This window comes from Cebus imitator, unplaced genomic scaffold, assembly GCF_001604975.1.
Source record: "Cebus imitator isolate Cc_AM_T3 unplaced genomic scaffold, Cebus_imitator-1.0 Scaffold193, whole genome shotgun sequence".
Classification (NCBI taxonomy): domain Eukaryota; kingdom Metazoa; phylum Chordata; class Mammalia; order Primates; family Cebidae; genus Cebus; species Cebus imitator.
In genome coordinates this window covers 3,310,035-3,323,943 of record NW_016107508.1, presented here as the reverse complement: position 1 = coordinate 3,323,943, position 13,909 = coordinate 3,310,035, and the positions used below count along the sequence as shown (strand labels likewise).

Genomic DNA, 13,909 nt, shown 5'->3' with positions numbered 1-13,909 from the left:
ACACAAAAGACAAATAATAGAATGTTTTAAATGGGCAAAGTATTTGAATAGACATTTCTCCAAAGGAGAGATACACATGACCAATAATCACATGAAAAGATACTCAACATCTTTAGTCATCAGAGAAATGCAAATCTAAACCATAATGAGATGGCACTTCACACCCATTAGGAGGGCTAAATTAGAAAAGATTGACAATAGGAAATATTGGCAAGGATGCAGAGAAATTGCAACCCTCATGCATTAATCATGGGGATGACAAAATGGTGCAGCCACTTCAGAAGAGTTTGACATTTCCTCGATTGTTACACATAGAGTTAACAGGTGACCCAGAAATTGCGCTCCTAGGTATGTACCAAAGAGAACTGAAAGCGTATCTCTGCATAAAACTTTGTACACAAATGTTCGTAGCAGCACTATTCATAATACCTAAGGAATGGAAACCATCCAGATGTCTGTCAACTGATGAATGGATAACAAAAGGTCTATCCATACAAATATGCCCATGCCATGGAATATTCAGCCATAAAAAAAGCACTGATTCGTGCTATGACACGGATGAGCCTTGAAAGCATTAGGCTCAATGAAAGCAGCCAGATGCAAAACATCTTTTTGGGGGTGATGAAATGTTCTGGAATTAGAGAAGGGTAATTGCTGCACGATTCTGACTATACTGAAAACACTGAAGTGCATCCTTTTAAGGAGTAAATTTGATGGTATGTGAATTGTATCTCAATAAAGTTATTATTTTAAAAAGACAGGCTCTGTTGTTATCAAAGCCAACCTGATCACATTTTCTGTTACTGCAGTAACAGCATCCTGACTGTTGGGGGCGATGAGGAGAGATGCTCAGTAGACTTACAGTGTGAAGTTTAAGGTGAGGACTCTGTAAGTGGCTCCTTCAGTTACTGCCAGCGTGCTCATATGTGTTAAGTGTGTGATCATACTTGTATGCATCCTCTTGCATGCCAGTTGATGCTTATGTGCTTGTTTGCAGGTGTGTCTGTGTATGTCTCATGTGTGTTTTTGGTGTGCAGAAAGTATGCAGGGATGTTGATGAACGTACAGTGTGTGTGTGTGTGTGTGTGTGTGTGTGTGTGATGTGTCAGAGTGGAGCTACACACAAAGACCAGGTGGGGCCAGGCGTGGTGGCTCATGCCTGTAATCCCAACACTTTGGGAGGCCGAGGTGGGCAGATCACAAGGTCGGGAGATCAAGACCATCCTGGCCAGCATAGTGAAAGCCCGTCTCTACTAAAAAAAAATACAAAAAAAATAGCCAGGCGTGTGCCTGTAGTCCCAGCTAATCAGGAGGCTGACGCAGGAGACTTGCTTGAACCTGGGAGGCAGGGACTGCAGTGAGCCAAGATCACACCACTGCACTCCAGCTTGGGTGACAGAGTGAGACTCCATCTCAAAAAAAAAAAAACAAAAAACAAACAGGTGGGAAGTTCCTCTATGCACCATCTACACTGACCCTTCACCTAGTGGGTGCTCAAGTTTGTTGAGAGGCTAATAGAGACCTTAGGACCTTGCTGCACCAGGCACCTAGGTAGTTACGGAAAGGGCTGATGGGAGGCTAAACACAAATGCAGCCTGAGCTGAGGAGCAGGACTGGCTCAAGTCGGAGGTCTGCCTGGGGCAGTCAGGAGCCTCGAGGCCATCTATCCTCACCTTAATCAGATCGAGCTTGGAGAAGAGACTCATCCTCTTGGGCATGCCGCGGGCAGAGGGGCAGCACTGCTGGGCCATGTTGTTGATGGTCATTTGCATGTAGCTGAGCAGCTGATCCTGCAGGAAAGAGAAAGAGGAGGCGGCTCGGCCTCTCTCCCAGCATCCCCTGCCCCTGCCCCTGGCTCTCTCCGGCCAGAGAGTGTCCTGGACAGAGCTGGGACACTGGGAGCATCCTTCTGATCCTGGCCTGTATTTCTTTCCTGGGGGTCTTGGTTGAGTTCCTCCCCACCTCGGAGCCTGAGCGTCCTCCCCTGCAAAGAGGGAGGTTAAACTAACTCCTTTCAGAAGGGCCTCCTTGCTGGAGGCATCTGGGGTCCATGCCTGGTTAGAAGCAGAGGACTGGGAAGGAGCATGGAGTGGGGCCCTGGGCTTCAGACCTCCAGCGTCCTTGTCTGTTACAGCAGCTTAGAGAGAAAGACCTAGAAGGGCCTCTGTAGACTGTGACCCACCCAGCTCCCTAAGCCCCTCGGCTTGGCTGGAGGTCAGCAGCTGACAGCCCCCAGTCCTCTGTCTTCCAAACTCAAGTCCCTCGAGGCCCACCAGTCTGGGCCTGAGCAGGTCTCACACCCACCCCATGACCTCATCCTGTGCAGGGAGGGTGTGCCCAGCGCAGCCCCATGCCCCAGCCACGGTTCCAAGTGTCCTCCCACGGTCCCAAGTGTCCTCCCACGGTCCCTGAGTCCAGAAAAACACAGACCCCTGCCTCCATTTATGGTGAGGAACCGGGGTCCACGGGTGACCACACTCCCACACACTCCCAACGCCAGTAAGGGGCAGTGCGGGAATTCCTGGAATTTGTGGCCACGGACTTTGGCCATGACTTGTTCTTTCTGAGCCTCATTTTTCTCATTTTAAAATAAATGTGGGTAAAATTCACCAATATTTAGGAGCACCTACTCCAGGTCAAGCTCTGTGCTAAGCACTGCCTGGAATGATCAGAGAGACACCAGGGTTACTGAAGACAGGGCATAATAACCACTCACGTAAATGCCATTGTTTTCTTATTAACCACAAACATTATACAAGGACCAAGTGCTCGGCACAACACCAAGCTCTGGGACTGGGCCGGTGGATCCCGGCTCTTGGTAGAGCTCGGTCCTGAAATATCTGTGGCCTGTTTTCCCACGTGTAAAGCAACATCTGACCCCTCCAAGAGAGGCCCCTCGAAAGCAAGCTGTCACCAAGGAGAAGTAAGTGGTATGGGTCTATCTGTGTGTGTCTCTGTGTCTCAATATATGTCTCTGTGTGTGCCTGTGTGTGTGTGTCTGTGTATGTGTTTGCATGCCTGTGTGTGTGTCTATGTGTCGGGTTGTGTCTGTGCTTGCGTGTGTGTCTGTGTGCCTGGCTGTGTGCCTGGCTGTGTCTGTCTCTGTGCATTTGTGTATATTTGTCTAACCGTGTCTGTCTGTCTTTATGTTTGGTTGTGTCTGTGTTTCTATGTGTCTGGTTGTGTCTGTGTGTGTCTATGTGTCTGTTTATCTATGTGTTTGGCTGTGTATGTGTCTGTGTGTGTGTTTCTGGCTGTGTGTGTGTTTGCGTGTGTGTCTGTGTGCCTGGCTGTGTCTGTCTCTGTGCATTTGTGTATATTTGTCTAACCGTGTCTGTCTGTCTTTATGTTTGGTTGTGTCTGTGTGTCTATGTGTCTGGTTGTGTCTGTGTGTGTCTATGTGTCTGTTTATGTGTTTGGCTGTGTATGTGTCTGTGTGTGTGTGTCTGGCTGTGTGTGTGTTTGTGTGTCTGGTTGTGTCTGTGTGTATCTATGTGTCTGTTTATGTGTTTGGCTGTGTGTGTGTTTGTGTGTGTGTCTATGTGTCTGGTTGTGTCTGTGTGTGTCTATGTGTCTATGTGTTTGGCTGTGTATGTGTCTGTGTGTGTCTGGCTGTGTGTGTGTGTGTGTGTGTGTGGTCTGTGTGTGTTGGGAGTGATAATGACCACTCACTTAAATGCCATTGTTTTTAGATGGCATTTAAGTGAGTGGTCATTATCACTCCCAACACACACAGGTGGAGGCTATCGGCCTCCCCTACTCTGCCCCTAGCCCCACCCCTGGGGCTGAAAGACTGGACTCACGTTACAGCTGCTGCTGGTATGTGTGTGTATGTCAAAGTCAGTGTCTTTCTGGTAGGTGACGCCATGCTTCAGCTGCCACCACTGCTCCTGCTTGCGGCGACACTTCTTCTGCAGCTGACACAGCTGGATCTTGAGGCTCTGGGACAGAGGAAATGGATCATCTTGGCACAACAAACCCTCCAGGGCATGCGTCCTGGTCCAAGTCCCCAGGGTGGTCTGTGCAATGACAGGATAGGAAGAAGGAATACTTCTGGGTGGCTGGGGCCATTCAAGGCACGAGAGATGCAGAAAAGGGCATGTCCAGGCTGCTGGAGTTTACCTGAGCCCTAGTACCTGATGGTTTTATAAAGGGGGTTCCACTACACAAGCTCTCTTGCCTGCCACCGTGTCAGATGTGCCTCTGCTCCTCCTTCACCTTCCACCATGATTGTGTAGCCGCCCCAGCCATGTGGAACTGTGAGTCCATTAAACCTCTTTTCCTTTATTTTTTATTTTATTTTTATTTTTTGGAGACAGAGTCTCACTCTTTTTGTCCAGGCTGGAGTGCAGTGTCATGATCTTGGCTCAATGAGACCTCTGCCTCCTGGGTTCAAGTGATTCTCCTGTCTCAGCCTCCCAATTAGCTGGGATTATGGGCATGCACCACCAGGCCTGGCTAATTTTTGTATTTTTAGTAGCGACAGGGTTTCACCATGTTGGCCAGGCTGGTCTTAAACTACTGACCTCAAGTGATCTGCCTGCCTCAGCCTCCCAAAGTGCTGGGATTACAGGTGTGGGCCACTGTGCCCGGCCCTCTTTTTCTTTATAAATTGGCCAGTCTGAGGTATTTCTTTATTAGCAGCATGAGAAGGAACTAATACATGCCCCCAGCCAGGCCCTGTGGGATAGGAATTTGAAAGATACAGAACAGGCCAAGTGTATTTGTGCACACCTGTAATCCCAGCTACTCTGGAGGCAGAGGCAGGAGAATCACTTGAGGCTGGAAGGTGGAAGCTACAGTGAGCTGAGATCATGCCACTGCATTACAGCTTGGGTGACAGAGTGAAACCCTGTCTCAAAAAAAAAAAAGAAAGAAAAAGAAAAGAAAACAGGACATACCCCGTGGTATGTGGCCCTGCTTCTCTGAGGCTTACTTTCCTCCCCTTGAAAATGGGAGGAATAGCATGGCTGGACTTGCCTTTCCCTGGTTCCAGCCCTGGGAATAGCAGCACCTACCTGGAGGTGCTGGTGTGAGATTTAAGTGAGATAAAGCACATGATGTGCTTCCCGCAGTGCCCAGCCCATGGATGAATCCCATACTCCAAAAAAAAAAAAAAAAGGTACAAAGTGGTGCAGGCTTGCAGTGCTGCCACTAGGGGGCAGGTGCTCTCTCCAAACAGCAAGCAGCAGCCCTTTGCAGGGCACCAACCAGCAGGTCATCCTTCCTCTGGAATGCCCAAGTCCCCGGTCCCAGTAGCAGCAGGAATCTTCATGATGTCACACCTTCATCAGAGCAGGCTCTTTCACCTGGAGTGCTCACCCCTCCCAGCAGAAGTCCTATTTATTGTGAGATCACCACGAAGGAAGGGGAGGGGAAATGATGTCTCTGGCACTGACTTGGAGGCAGTTTGTGTGTCATGCCTTGCAAGGACCCTGGAAACTAGGGTGTGTTGCCCTCATTTGACAGATGCAGAAACTGAGGCTTAGAGAGGGTACAAACTAGTCACACAGCTAGTTGGTGGCTGAGCTGGGAGCTGAACCCGAGTCCATCTGCATCCAAGACACATGGCTTTTCTACCATGCAGAACAACTGTTAGGCACAAGCTGAGCCTCAGGCAGCAGAGGGGAAAGGAGGGGGATACAGAGGGCAGCTCAGGAGCCATACCCCACCCAGGGGCCCTCAGCATTGTGCCACTGCTCCCTACAGGCCTTCCCCAGGGGTGCACAAGAAAGGGGGCCCCACGCTCCCAGCTCCCTGGGCCATGGGGAATGGAACAGCAGCTGTTACCGGCACGAGAGCCCTGTGGTCCTCCTCTAGCGACTCCAGGCTCCGGCGGACGGCCTGGCTCATCTGGGAGAAGGCGTCGAGGCGCATCTGCATGTCCTGGCTGGCGGCAATGAGCTTTCCGTAGTGCTTCACCATGGCCTCCACCAGCCCCAACTCCGGCTCCTCCCATCCCGTGCAGCCTGCAGAGACAGCGCCTTGGAGATGGGTGGGCGCCCCTGCACTGCCATGCCAACAAGCTGGCCAGGAATTCTGGCTGGGGCGGCCAAGTTGAGAGGTGCCGGACAGTCCATGCCAGCCTGACCACAGCAGGATGGTCCTGAAGCTCTCCACCGCCCCCTGCCCCCACCACTTCAAGGGACTCCTCAACCCTGGAAAGTTCAGCCAGAGACTGAGACATGGACTCTGGATCGAGACCACCCACGAGGCCTCGAGGAGTCGTTGCTGCTTGGGTGAGCCTGAGAAGTGGACAGGAATTGTTCCTGTCCCTAGAGAGCAAACGCCAAGTCCCGGCGGTTCTGCATTTTGGATGGGTTGAACAGGGCAGAACTGCTGAATTAGGAAGGTCACAAACCACAAGCCTCGCTGGGTCCTGGGGCTGCCACAAGCCCATGCTTCCCCATGAGAGGTCACCTCCTCCATGAAGCTTTCCCTGACCTCCAGGGCAGAGGTTTTGGAGTTTCTGCAGCTCCTTTCATTCTAGCACGCACTTAGTACAGTGGCTATGAAGTCAGACGGACCAGAGACGAGCCCAGCGCCACCACGTCCTGACCAGGCGACCTGGGCAAGTTCCTTACCCTCTCTGAGCCTGAGTAACACAGACCTGCAAAGCTCATAGGAGGGGTAAAAAGATTTACTAAAAAGCTTAGCATAGCGCAGATGTTTAGTAAATGGTAATAATTATTTTATTATTATTGATGCTGTTGAAATAATCGTGATAACTATGACTCCCCTTTCTCCTTTTTTTTTTTTTTTTTTTTTTTTTTTTTTGAGAGAGAGTTTCACTGTTGTTGCCCAGGCTGGAGTGCAATGACACGATCTTGGCTCACCACAACTCACCACAACCTCCGCCTCCTAGGTTCAAGCGATTTTCCTGCCTCAACCTCCTAGGTAGCTGGGATTACAGGCACGTGCCACCACACCCGGCTAATTTTGTATTTTTAGTAGAGGTGGGGTTTCTCTATGTTGGTCAGGCTGATCTCGAACTCCTGACCTCAAGTGATCCGCCCACCTCGGCCTCCCAAAGTGCTGGGATTACAGGTGTGAGCCACTGCGCCCCGCCTCCCCTTCCCTTTTCTAATGAGTTTCCAGTACTCATAAAACAACACACAAAAACTCATCTCGGATGTCCCTGTACTCTTAGTTAATAATAGCTACAGCGAAACAAAAACACAAAACTAAAGACAAGCAAAATAATAATAATAATGGCCAGTGTTGACCAGGTGCTAGCTAAATGCTGGGCCCTGTGCTATGCTAAGGATGACCTCCTCTAGTCCACATACAATTGCTGTTCCCATTGCACAGATAAGAAAGTCAAGGCCTGGAGAACTTGCCGGAGGCCACACTGTCAGTGACAGTGGAGCCGGGGTTGGGACCAAGCAGTGTAACTCGGCTGCCTGTGCCCTTCTTCCCCACCGTGGGGTTGACCTTTGTGGATTCCCATTCCATAGATGAGCAGCTCGGGGCTCCATGAGGCCACACGCCAGCCACACGCCGGCCATAAACCGCATCTCAGTCCAGCAGCCAGGAGGCAGAAAGCTGTGTACATACCCTCGGGGATTTTCTCAAGGACCTCAATCAGATAGTCTTCAAAAAACTTGTGCTTCTCGACCTCCCTCTTGAGCTTCTTCTGCCTGTAGAGCCAGATGCAGGAACATGGGCTGGAGGCTCCCAGGTATCATAGGACCCCCACGAACGAACCCGGACACCGTCTGTGATCTCCTGCTTGAACCTACACTGGGCCAGCCACGTATCATGTTATCTGCTGGCCATGGACTTAGGAGTCTCTCCACCTTCATTTCACTGCTGAGCAAACTGAGCCATAAACAGCTCAAATAAATGCCCATGGCAGCATCTCCCAGGCAGCAAAGAAGGCACCGGCGAGAGTGAAGGCCGAGTCTTTCTGGCCAGAGTCTACGGTGCCTCCCCTGGAGGCTGTGCAGGTGTCTCCCATCTCAGGAGATAGGCCAGCCCCTCCTAGCTGGTGACGTGGGGGCCAGGTGCTTCACCTCTCTGTGCCTGGGGTGCCATCTACAGCAGGGGTGATGTGAGCTGCTGGCCAGGGTCATGCGTGAGGCACCCAGTGCCTTGGGAGCCCTCCATCAGAGGCGAGGGGAGACGGCCGTGTGCCGTCCGTACATGGCCGTGCCTGGCCATACATGACTCTTTCAGGAATCCCTAAGCAAGTCTCCAGCTGGTCACCTGCTCTGGACCCAGCCAAGGTCAGCAGTTAAGTGCGGAGACCAGAGCGGGCGTGGCCTGGCCAGCTGGCCGAGCTCTCGAGCCATCCTCTGATTGTGCAGTGGGGCTGTGCCGGGGGTCTCTGAGTGGCCCAGGGGAAGCCACTCTGCCTCTCTGGGCCCCCCTCTCTCATCCATATGGTTCTGAAAAGCATAGGACAACATCATCCCCTCCCACAGAAACCACATGGCACCCTGTGAGCCATGACGGCGCTTACCCCAATTGGGATCAGGAAGCTCTTCAAATCTGTTGGAAGAGTTGGCCCTTTTCTTCATAAAACTTTGCACAGACACATTCTTTTGCATCTAATTCAGGCTTCTATGGGCAGCCTGAAATGTTGTCTCTCCTACCTCCCATCCCCGTGGGATGTGGACCCAGGGTCCCCTCTGAGAGTCAAGGCGGAAACCTCGTAGACTGACTTAGAGGGGCCGACAGGTGCGGCCGATGGTCACCCACGGTCCTCCTTCCTGATGTAGAGGCTCAGCCTGCAGAGGGCCCAGGTCTGGCCCAAGATCTGAGGCTAATGGGCAGTAGCCACGCCTCTCTCTCCCATCACTGGTGTGACCCAGCCCCCGCCCACCCATTTGCTTCCAGGCCACACTGCCCTCCTCATCCACCCCTGTCCTGGCCTCCTCGGGGCATGTTTGCTCAGTCCAGCCACTTAGCCCACTGGGGAGGCGCTGGGGCTGGGGCTGGGGCTGGGACAACGCGTACTTAGCCTGGAGCTGGTGGAGTTCCTGCCTCAGCACTTGAACGTCCCCTTCTTTGTCACCAGGATTGCTTGGGCCAGCTCTCTGGCCTGTGTCCATGACCACCCCAAGCCACGTAGAGGGGCAGGAGCCACATGAGCCAGGCAGGAGGAAGACAGACTGAAATGGGACAGTCACGGCTGCAGCTTCCTCTTCGGATCCTCGGAAGCCGGGGCTCACATCCCTACCTCACAGAAAAGGAAATGGAGGCTCAGAGAGGGGCTGTGACCGGCTGGAGGTCAGCCGGCAGAACTGGATGGGGACCCAAGGCTCATTAAGTCCACAGCCCAAGGTCTTTGGGCTGCATGCCCAGCTCCGGAGAGGTTAAAGGTGCCATTCTGCAGGGGCCTTGTTTTCCTTTCAGCCCTATAACTGGCACAGCCCCATCACCCCCAAGTCTTCAGTTCCTGGCCACCTAGATGCCTGGGAACTTTCAACAAGTGCTGGCTTCCAACAAATTCTGGAAGGAGTCATAGGGTCAGAGCCAGAGCTGGTTCAGAAAGGAGCCTGCCTAGGAGGGAGGCAGCTTCATCATCATCTCTGCCCGCCCACCTGGCATCCATGCATTTATTCACTTAACCAACATCACATGCTTTGAGCTCATATAGTGCTTACAGAGCTACAGAGGAGACTGAGCAGAGACGCTTTGAACAAGCTCATGGTCAAGCTAGGAAGATGGTCTAGTTGCAAGTAGCTTCAACACAGCCTTGCAAACAGTTCCTGGGCCACTCACCCAAGGCTGGCCTGCAAGCATAACTCTCATTGGTCAACTGCTGAGCCAGCCCAGTGCATTGGGGAGGGAAGGTGAGGGGCTACAAGGTCAGCCTTTCTAACCCCAAGCATCAAACATGGGTAGACAGGCACTGGGGGAGGAAGGGGCGTAGCTGACTCACCCTCACCTCCAGGAGCACAAAGCCACAGCCAGGCTGTGACATCACAATGCTGGCTTCTGTCCTCATCATGTGTCCATTGCAGGATCCACCTGTGGGTGGAGGGCTGGATTCTCCATGATCCTAAACCCTCCCACCCCCACCTCCCAGCTCCATTCCCAAGAAGAAGGGGAGAAAGGGCATTGGCAACCTCCTGGGAGACCTGGGCTCTTTTTGTCCTTTTTATCAAGGCTGGTCTGCTTTACAGGCTGCCCACATCCCATTGGCCTGTCCTGGGACTCTCCCTCGACCCCATCCCCCACCTGATTTTGGGACTGCAGCTCAGGCATTTCCCCTTCACTCCCTGAAGGCTCAGGCCCATCCCTGGCTCAGGACTAGGCCTGGCTCAGTGCAAGGGATGGGAGCAAGCTGAAGGACCCACGTCTGGGAGCCGCCCCTGCCCACACCTTGGCCTTGAACCTCCTGTTGGAGCTACTGGACCTGTGCCACCGGGAAGGTGGGGTGGGGAGGGCTGGGCCTCATGCCCATCCTGCCACCCCACCCGCACCTTATGCACCACCCTGCTGGCTGGCCTGGCCTTCCCCCTCGAAGGCTTCCATTGGCTCAGAGCTGGGCCACCTGAGATGGCTCCTGGTAAGCCACAGCTGAGTGTGGGCTCCACTGGGAGGAAGGTCCCCATCGAGAGTGAAGGAGGCAGGAGCCAGGAAAGGGCCTGAACTGGGGCAGGGGCCGGGAATGAGGGAAGGGCTGGGGCCTACTGAGGGGCAGAGCAAGGGCTAGGGGTTCAGGTCTGTGGCTAGAGAGCAAAGCTGGGGCAAGATCTGGATCAAAGCCTGGGGCTGGGGCAGGGTGGGGCTGGGCTGGGGGCAGGGGCAGGGGTTTGAGCTCACCCCACTTTTGACCCCTCACCAGCAGGCAGTGGGATCAGCCTCTGTCAGCCCAGGAGTCCCTGACTGGTGCCCAGGACTGCCTTTCCATGGTCCTAGAGCCCTGGCTCGTGTGCTGAGCACCAGCTGAGAATGAAGATGCAGGGTCCTGCCTTGGGCCTTGGGTTCAGACTCAGGAGGGAGGTGGATGCATGTGTGGGGGTGTGGGGGGGTGTGAGGGGCGTGGGGGGTGTGGGGGGCATGGACACAGAGGGAGAGGAGCTCAGGGGCTGGGGCTGCTCAGAGAAGGGGTCAGCCCAGTCTGAGGAGCGGTGGGGGAGTCCCCCAGAGTTGGCAGTGTCGGAGGTGTTTCACGAGGGTGAGAATGAGAGAAGGTGGGAAGGGCCTTCTGGCAGAAGGAACAGCAGGGGTAAAGGTTCGGAGGTGCTGAATAGCTTACACAGCCTGTGTGAGCCATAGGCAGAGCCTTCAAAGTAGAAGTGGGCAATCAGAGTGGTTTGGACCATGGCTGGCGAAGCTGCTGGCAGGAGCCAAAGGGTATCTATCAGTCAGCAGCAGAGACTGCCGGGCTACTCTGGGCAGGGGGGGATGCATGGGAGGCTGGAGGGAGGCGTGGAATCAGAAGAAAAGCGGAAAATGCAGGCTCAGAGAGGACAGGGGCCCAGGGCAGCCCTGGAGATCCATGAGCAGGAATCAGGGAGGTGCTCCCAGAAAGAATTCCTACCCCGCAACCCTTTTCATCCTCCTCTCCATTCTCAAGAATCAGAGAGGGCACCCAATTGGCTGAGCCTGGGCCATGTGCCCACCCCTTGGCTTGACTGACAGTCATATGCTAAGAGCCCGCAGTGGGGCCCGGAAGTTTCCCAGGGCAAACCCTGTGGCTGTCTCCGGGGAATCAGGATAGCTGAGCAGCAGAACCCACAGATGCTCCTCCGCTGAGGCTCAGGGACAACTGGGCTGCATCCCCAGCTCTGGAGAGGTTGAGGGTGCCATTCTGTAGAGGCCTTGTTTTCCTCGCAGCCCCATAACTGATAGAGCCCCATCACCCTGTCTTCAGTTTCCAGCCACCAAGATGCCTGGGAACTTTCTTTTTTTTTTTTTTCACTAAGAGGAAAGCTTTGAAGAGGAAACTTTTTTCTTTTTTATTTATTTATTTATTTATTTTCTTTCTTCTTTTTTTTTAGAGGAAGAAAGAGAGAAAGAAAGAAAGAATAAAAAAAAAGAGAAAAAAAAAGAAGAATGAATGAAGGAGAGGAAGAAAGAAGAAGAGGGAGAGCGAACAGGGGAGTTGCTCTATTGCCCGGGCTAGAATGCAGTCTAAAAATGGGTATGCCCGTAATTGTGTTTAATAATAGAGACATGAAAAAAAAAATGAGGGAAGAAAATAACTAACAAGCAGCCAACCAATATTTCATTTAAACCTGTAAATAGGTATGATGTGGTACTGATAAGAGTGTGTATTTTGTGTATTTAAAGTGGAGAGTTCTATAAATATTAATTAAGTCTATTTGTTCTGGATCTGAGTTCAAGTCCTGGATATCGTTGTTAATTTTCTGTCTCATTGATCTGTCTAATATTGGTGTTGAAGTCTCCCACTGTTATTGTGTGGGAGTCTAAGTCTTTTTATAAGTCTTATATATCTGGGTATTCCTGTATTGGGTGCGTATATATTTAGGATCTTTAGCTCTTCTTGTTACATTGATCCTTTTATCTTTATGTAATATCCTTCTTTGCTTCTTTTGATCTTTGTTGCTTTGAAATCTATTTTATCAGCAAAAATTGCAACTCCTGCTTTCTATTTATTTATTTTAGCTCTCCATTTGGTTGGTAAATTTTTCTCCATCCCTTTGTTTTGAGTCTTTGTGTATCCTTGCATGTGAGATGTATCTGGATGTAGCATACCAATGGGTCTTGGCTTTTTTTCCTGTCTGTGTCTTTGGATTGGGGGATTTAGTCGATTTAAATTTAGAATTAATAACAGTATATGTGAGTTTCATACTGCCATTTAATGTTAGCTGGCTGTTTTGCCCGTTAGTTGATGCAAGTTCTTAATTATGTTGATGTTCTTTATTTTTTGACATGTTTTTTAGAAAGGCTGATACTGGTTGTTCCTTTCTATTTGTAGTGGTTCTTTCAGAAGCTCTTGTAAAGCAGGCTTGGTGGTGATGAAATCTCTGAGTGCTTGCTTGTTCACAAAAGATTTTATTTTTCCTTCGCTTATGAAGCTTAGTTTGGCTGGATGTAAAATTCTGGGTTGAAAGTTCTTTTCTTTAAGGAGTTGAATATTGGCCCCCACTCTCTTCTGGCTTGTAGGGTTTCTGCTGAGAGATCTGCTGTGAGTCTGATGGGCTTCCCTTTATGGGTAACCTGACCTTTCTCTCTGGCTGCCCTCAGTATTTTCTCTTTCATTTCAACCCTGGTGAATCTGGTGATTATGTGCGTTGAGGTTGGTCTTCTTGAGGAATATCTTTGTGGTATTCTCTGTATCACCTGGAGTTGAATATTGTCCTGCCTTGCTAGGTTGGGAAAGTTTTCCTGAATAATATCCTGAAGCGTATTTTCCAGCTTGGATTGATTCTCTTTGTCACATTCAGGTACACCTATCAAACGTAGATTAGGTCTTCTCACATAGTCCCATATTTCTTGGAGACTTTGCTCGTTCTTTTTTATCCTTTTTTCTCTAATCTCGTCTTTTTGTTTTATTTCATTAAGTTAGTCTTAGACCTCTGATATCTTTTCTTCTGCTTGATCAATTCGGCTGTTAAAACTTGTGCATAGTTCGCAAAGTTCTCGTGCTGTGATTTTCAGCTCCATTAATTCCCTTATATTCCTCTCTAAATTGTGTGTTATTGTTAACATTTCATCAAACCTTTTTTCAAAGTTCTTAGTTTCTTTGCATTGGGTTAGAACAAGTTCTTTTAATTCCCAGAAGTTTCTTATTATCCACGTTTTAAAGTCGGCTTCTGCTAATGGAACACAGTCTTTCTCCATCAGGCCTTGTTCCGTTGCTGATGAGGAACTGTGATCCCCGGTAGGAGAGGCGTTCTGATTTTGGGTATTCTCAGCCTTTTTAGGCTGGTTTCTTCCCTTCGTTATAGATTTATCCATCTGTGGTCTTTACAATTACCGTCTTTAT

At 50.9% G+C, this 13,909-nt stretch overlaps 1 protein-coding gene across 1 annotated transcript in view; it reads right to left on the bottom strand.

The window, feature by feature from the left end:
- CCDC197 (coiled-coil domain containing 197) overlaps positions 1 to 9,882 on the bottom strand; it is a 12,802-nt gene extending 2,920 nt beyond the window's left edge. Inside the window, exons 1-6 of the mRNA XM_037745147.1 lie at positions 9,612 to 9,882; positions 8,962 to 9,184; positions 7,558 to 7,640; positions 5,791 to 5,969; positions 3,804 to 3,941; positions 1,674 to 1,790 (exon numbers count right to left, since the gene is read on the bottom strand). Of these exons, the coding sequence (XP_037601075.1) occupies positions 1,674 to 1,790; positions 3,804 to 3,941; positions 5,791 to 5,969; positions 7,558 to 7,640; positions 8,962 to 9,056 (612 nt within the window). The 5' untranslated portion in view covers positions 9,057 to 9,184; positions 9,612 to 9,882. The remainder of the gene's footprint in view (positions 1 to 1,673; positions 1,791 to 3,803; positions 3,942 to 5,790; positions 5,970 to 7,557; positions 7,641 to 8,961; positions 9,185 to 9,611) is intronic.
- Positions 9,883 to 13,909: the final 4,027 nt, after the last annotated feature.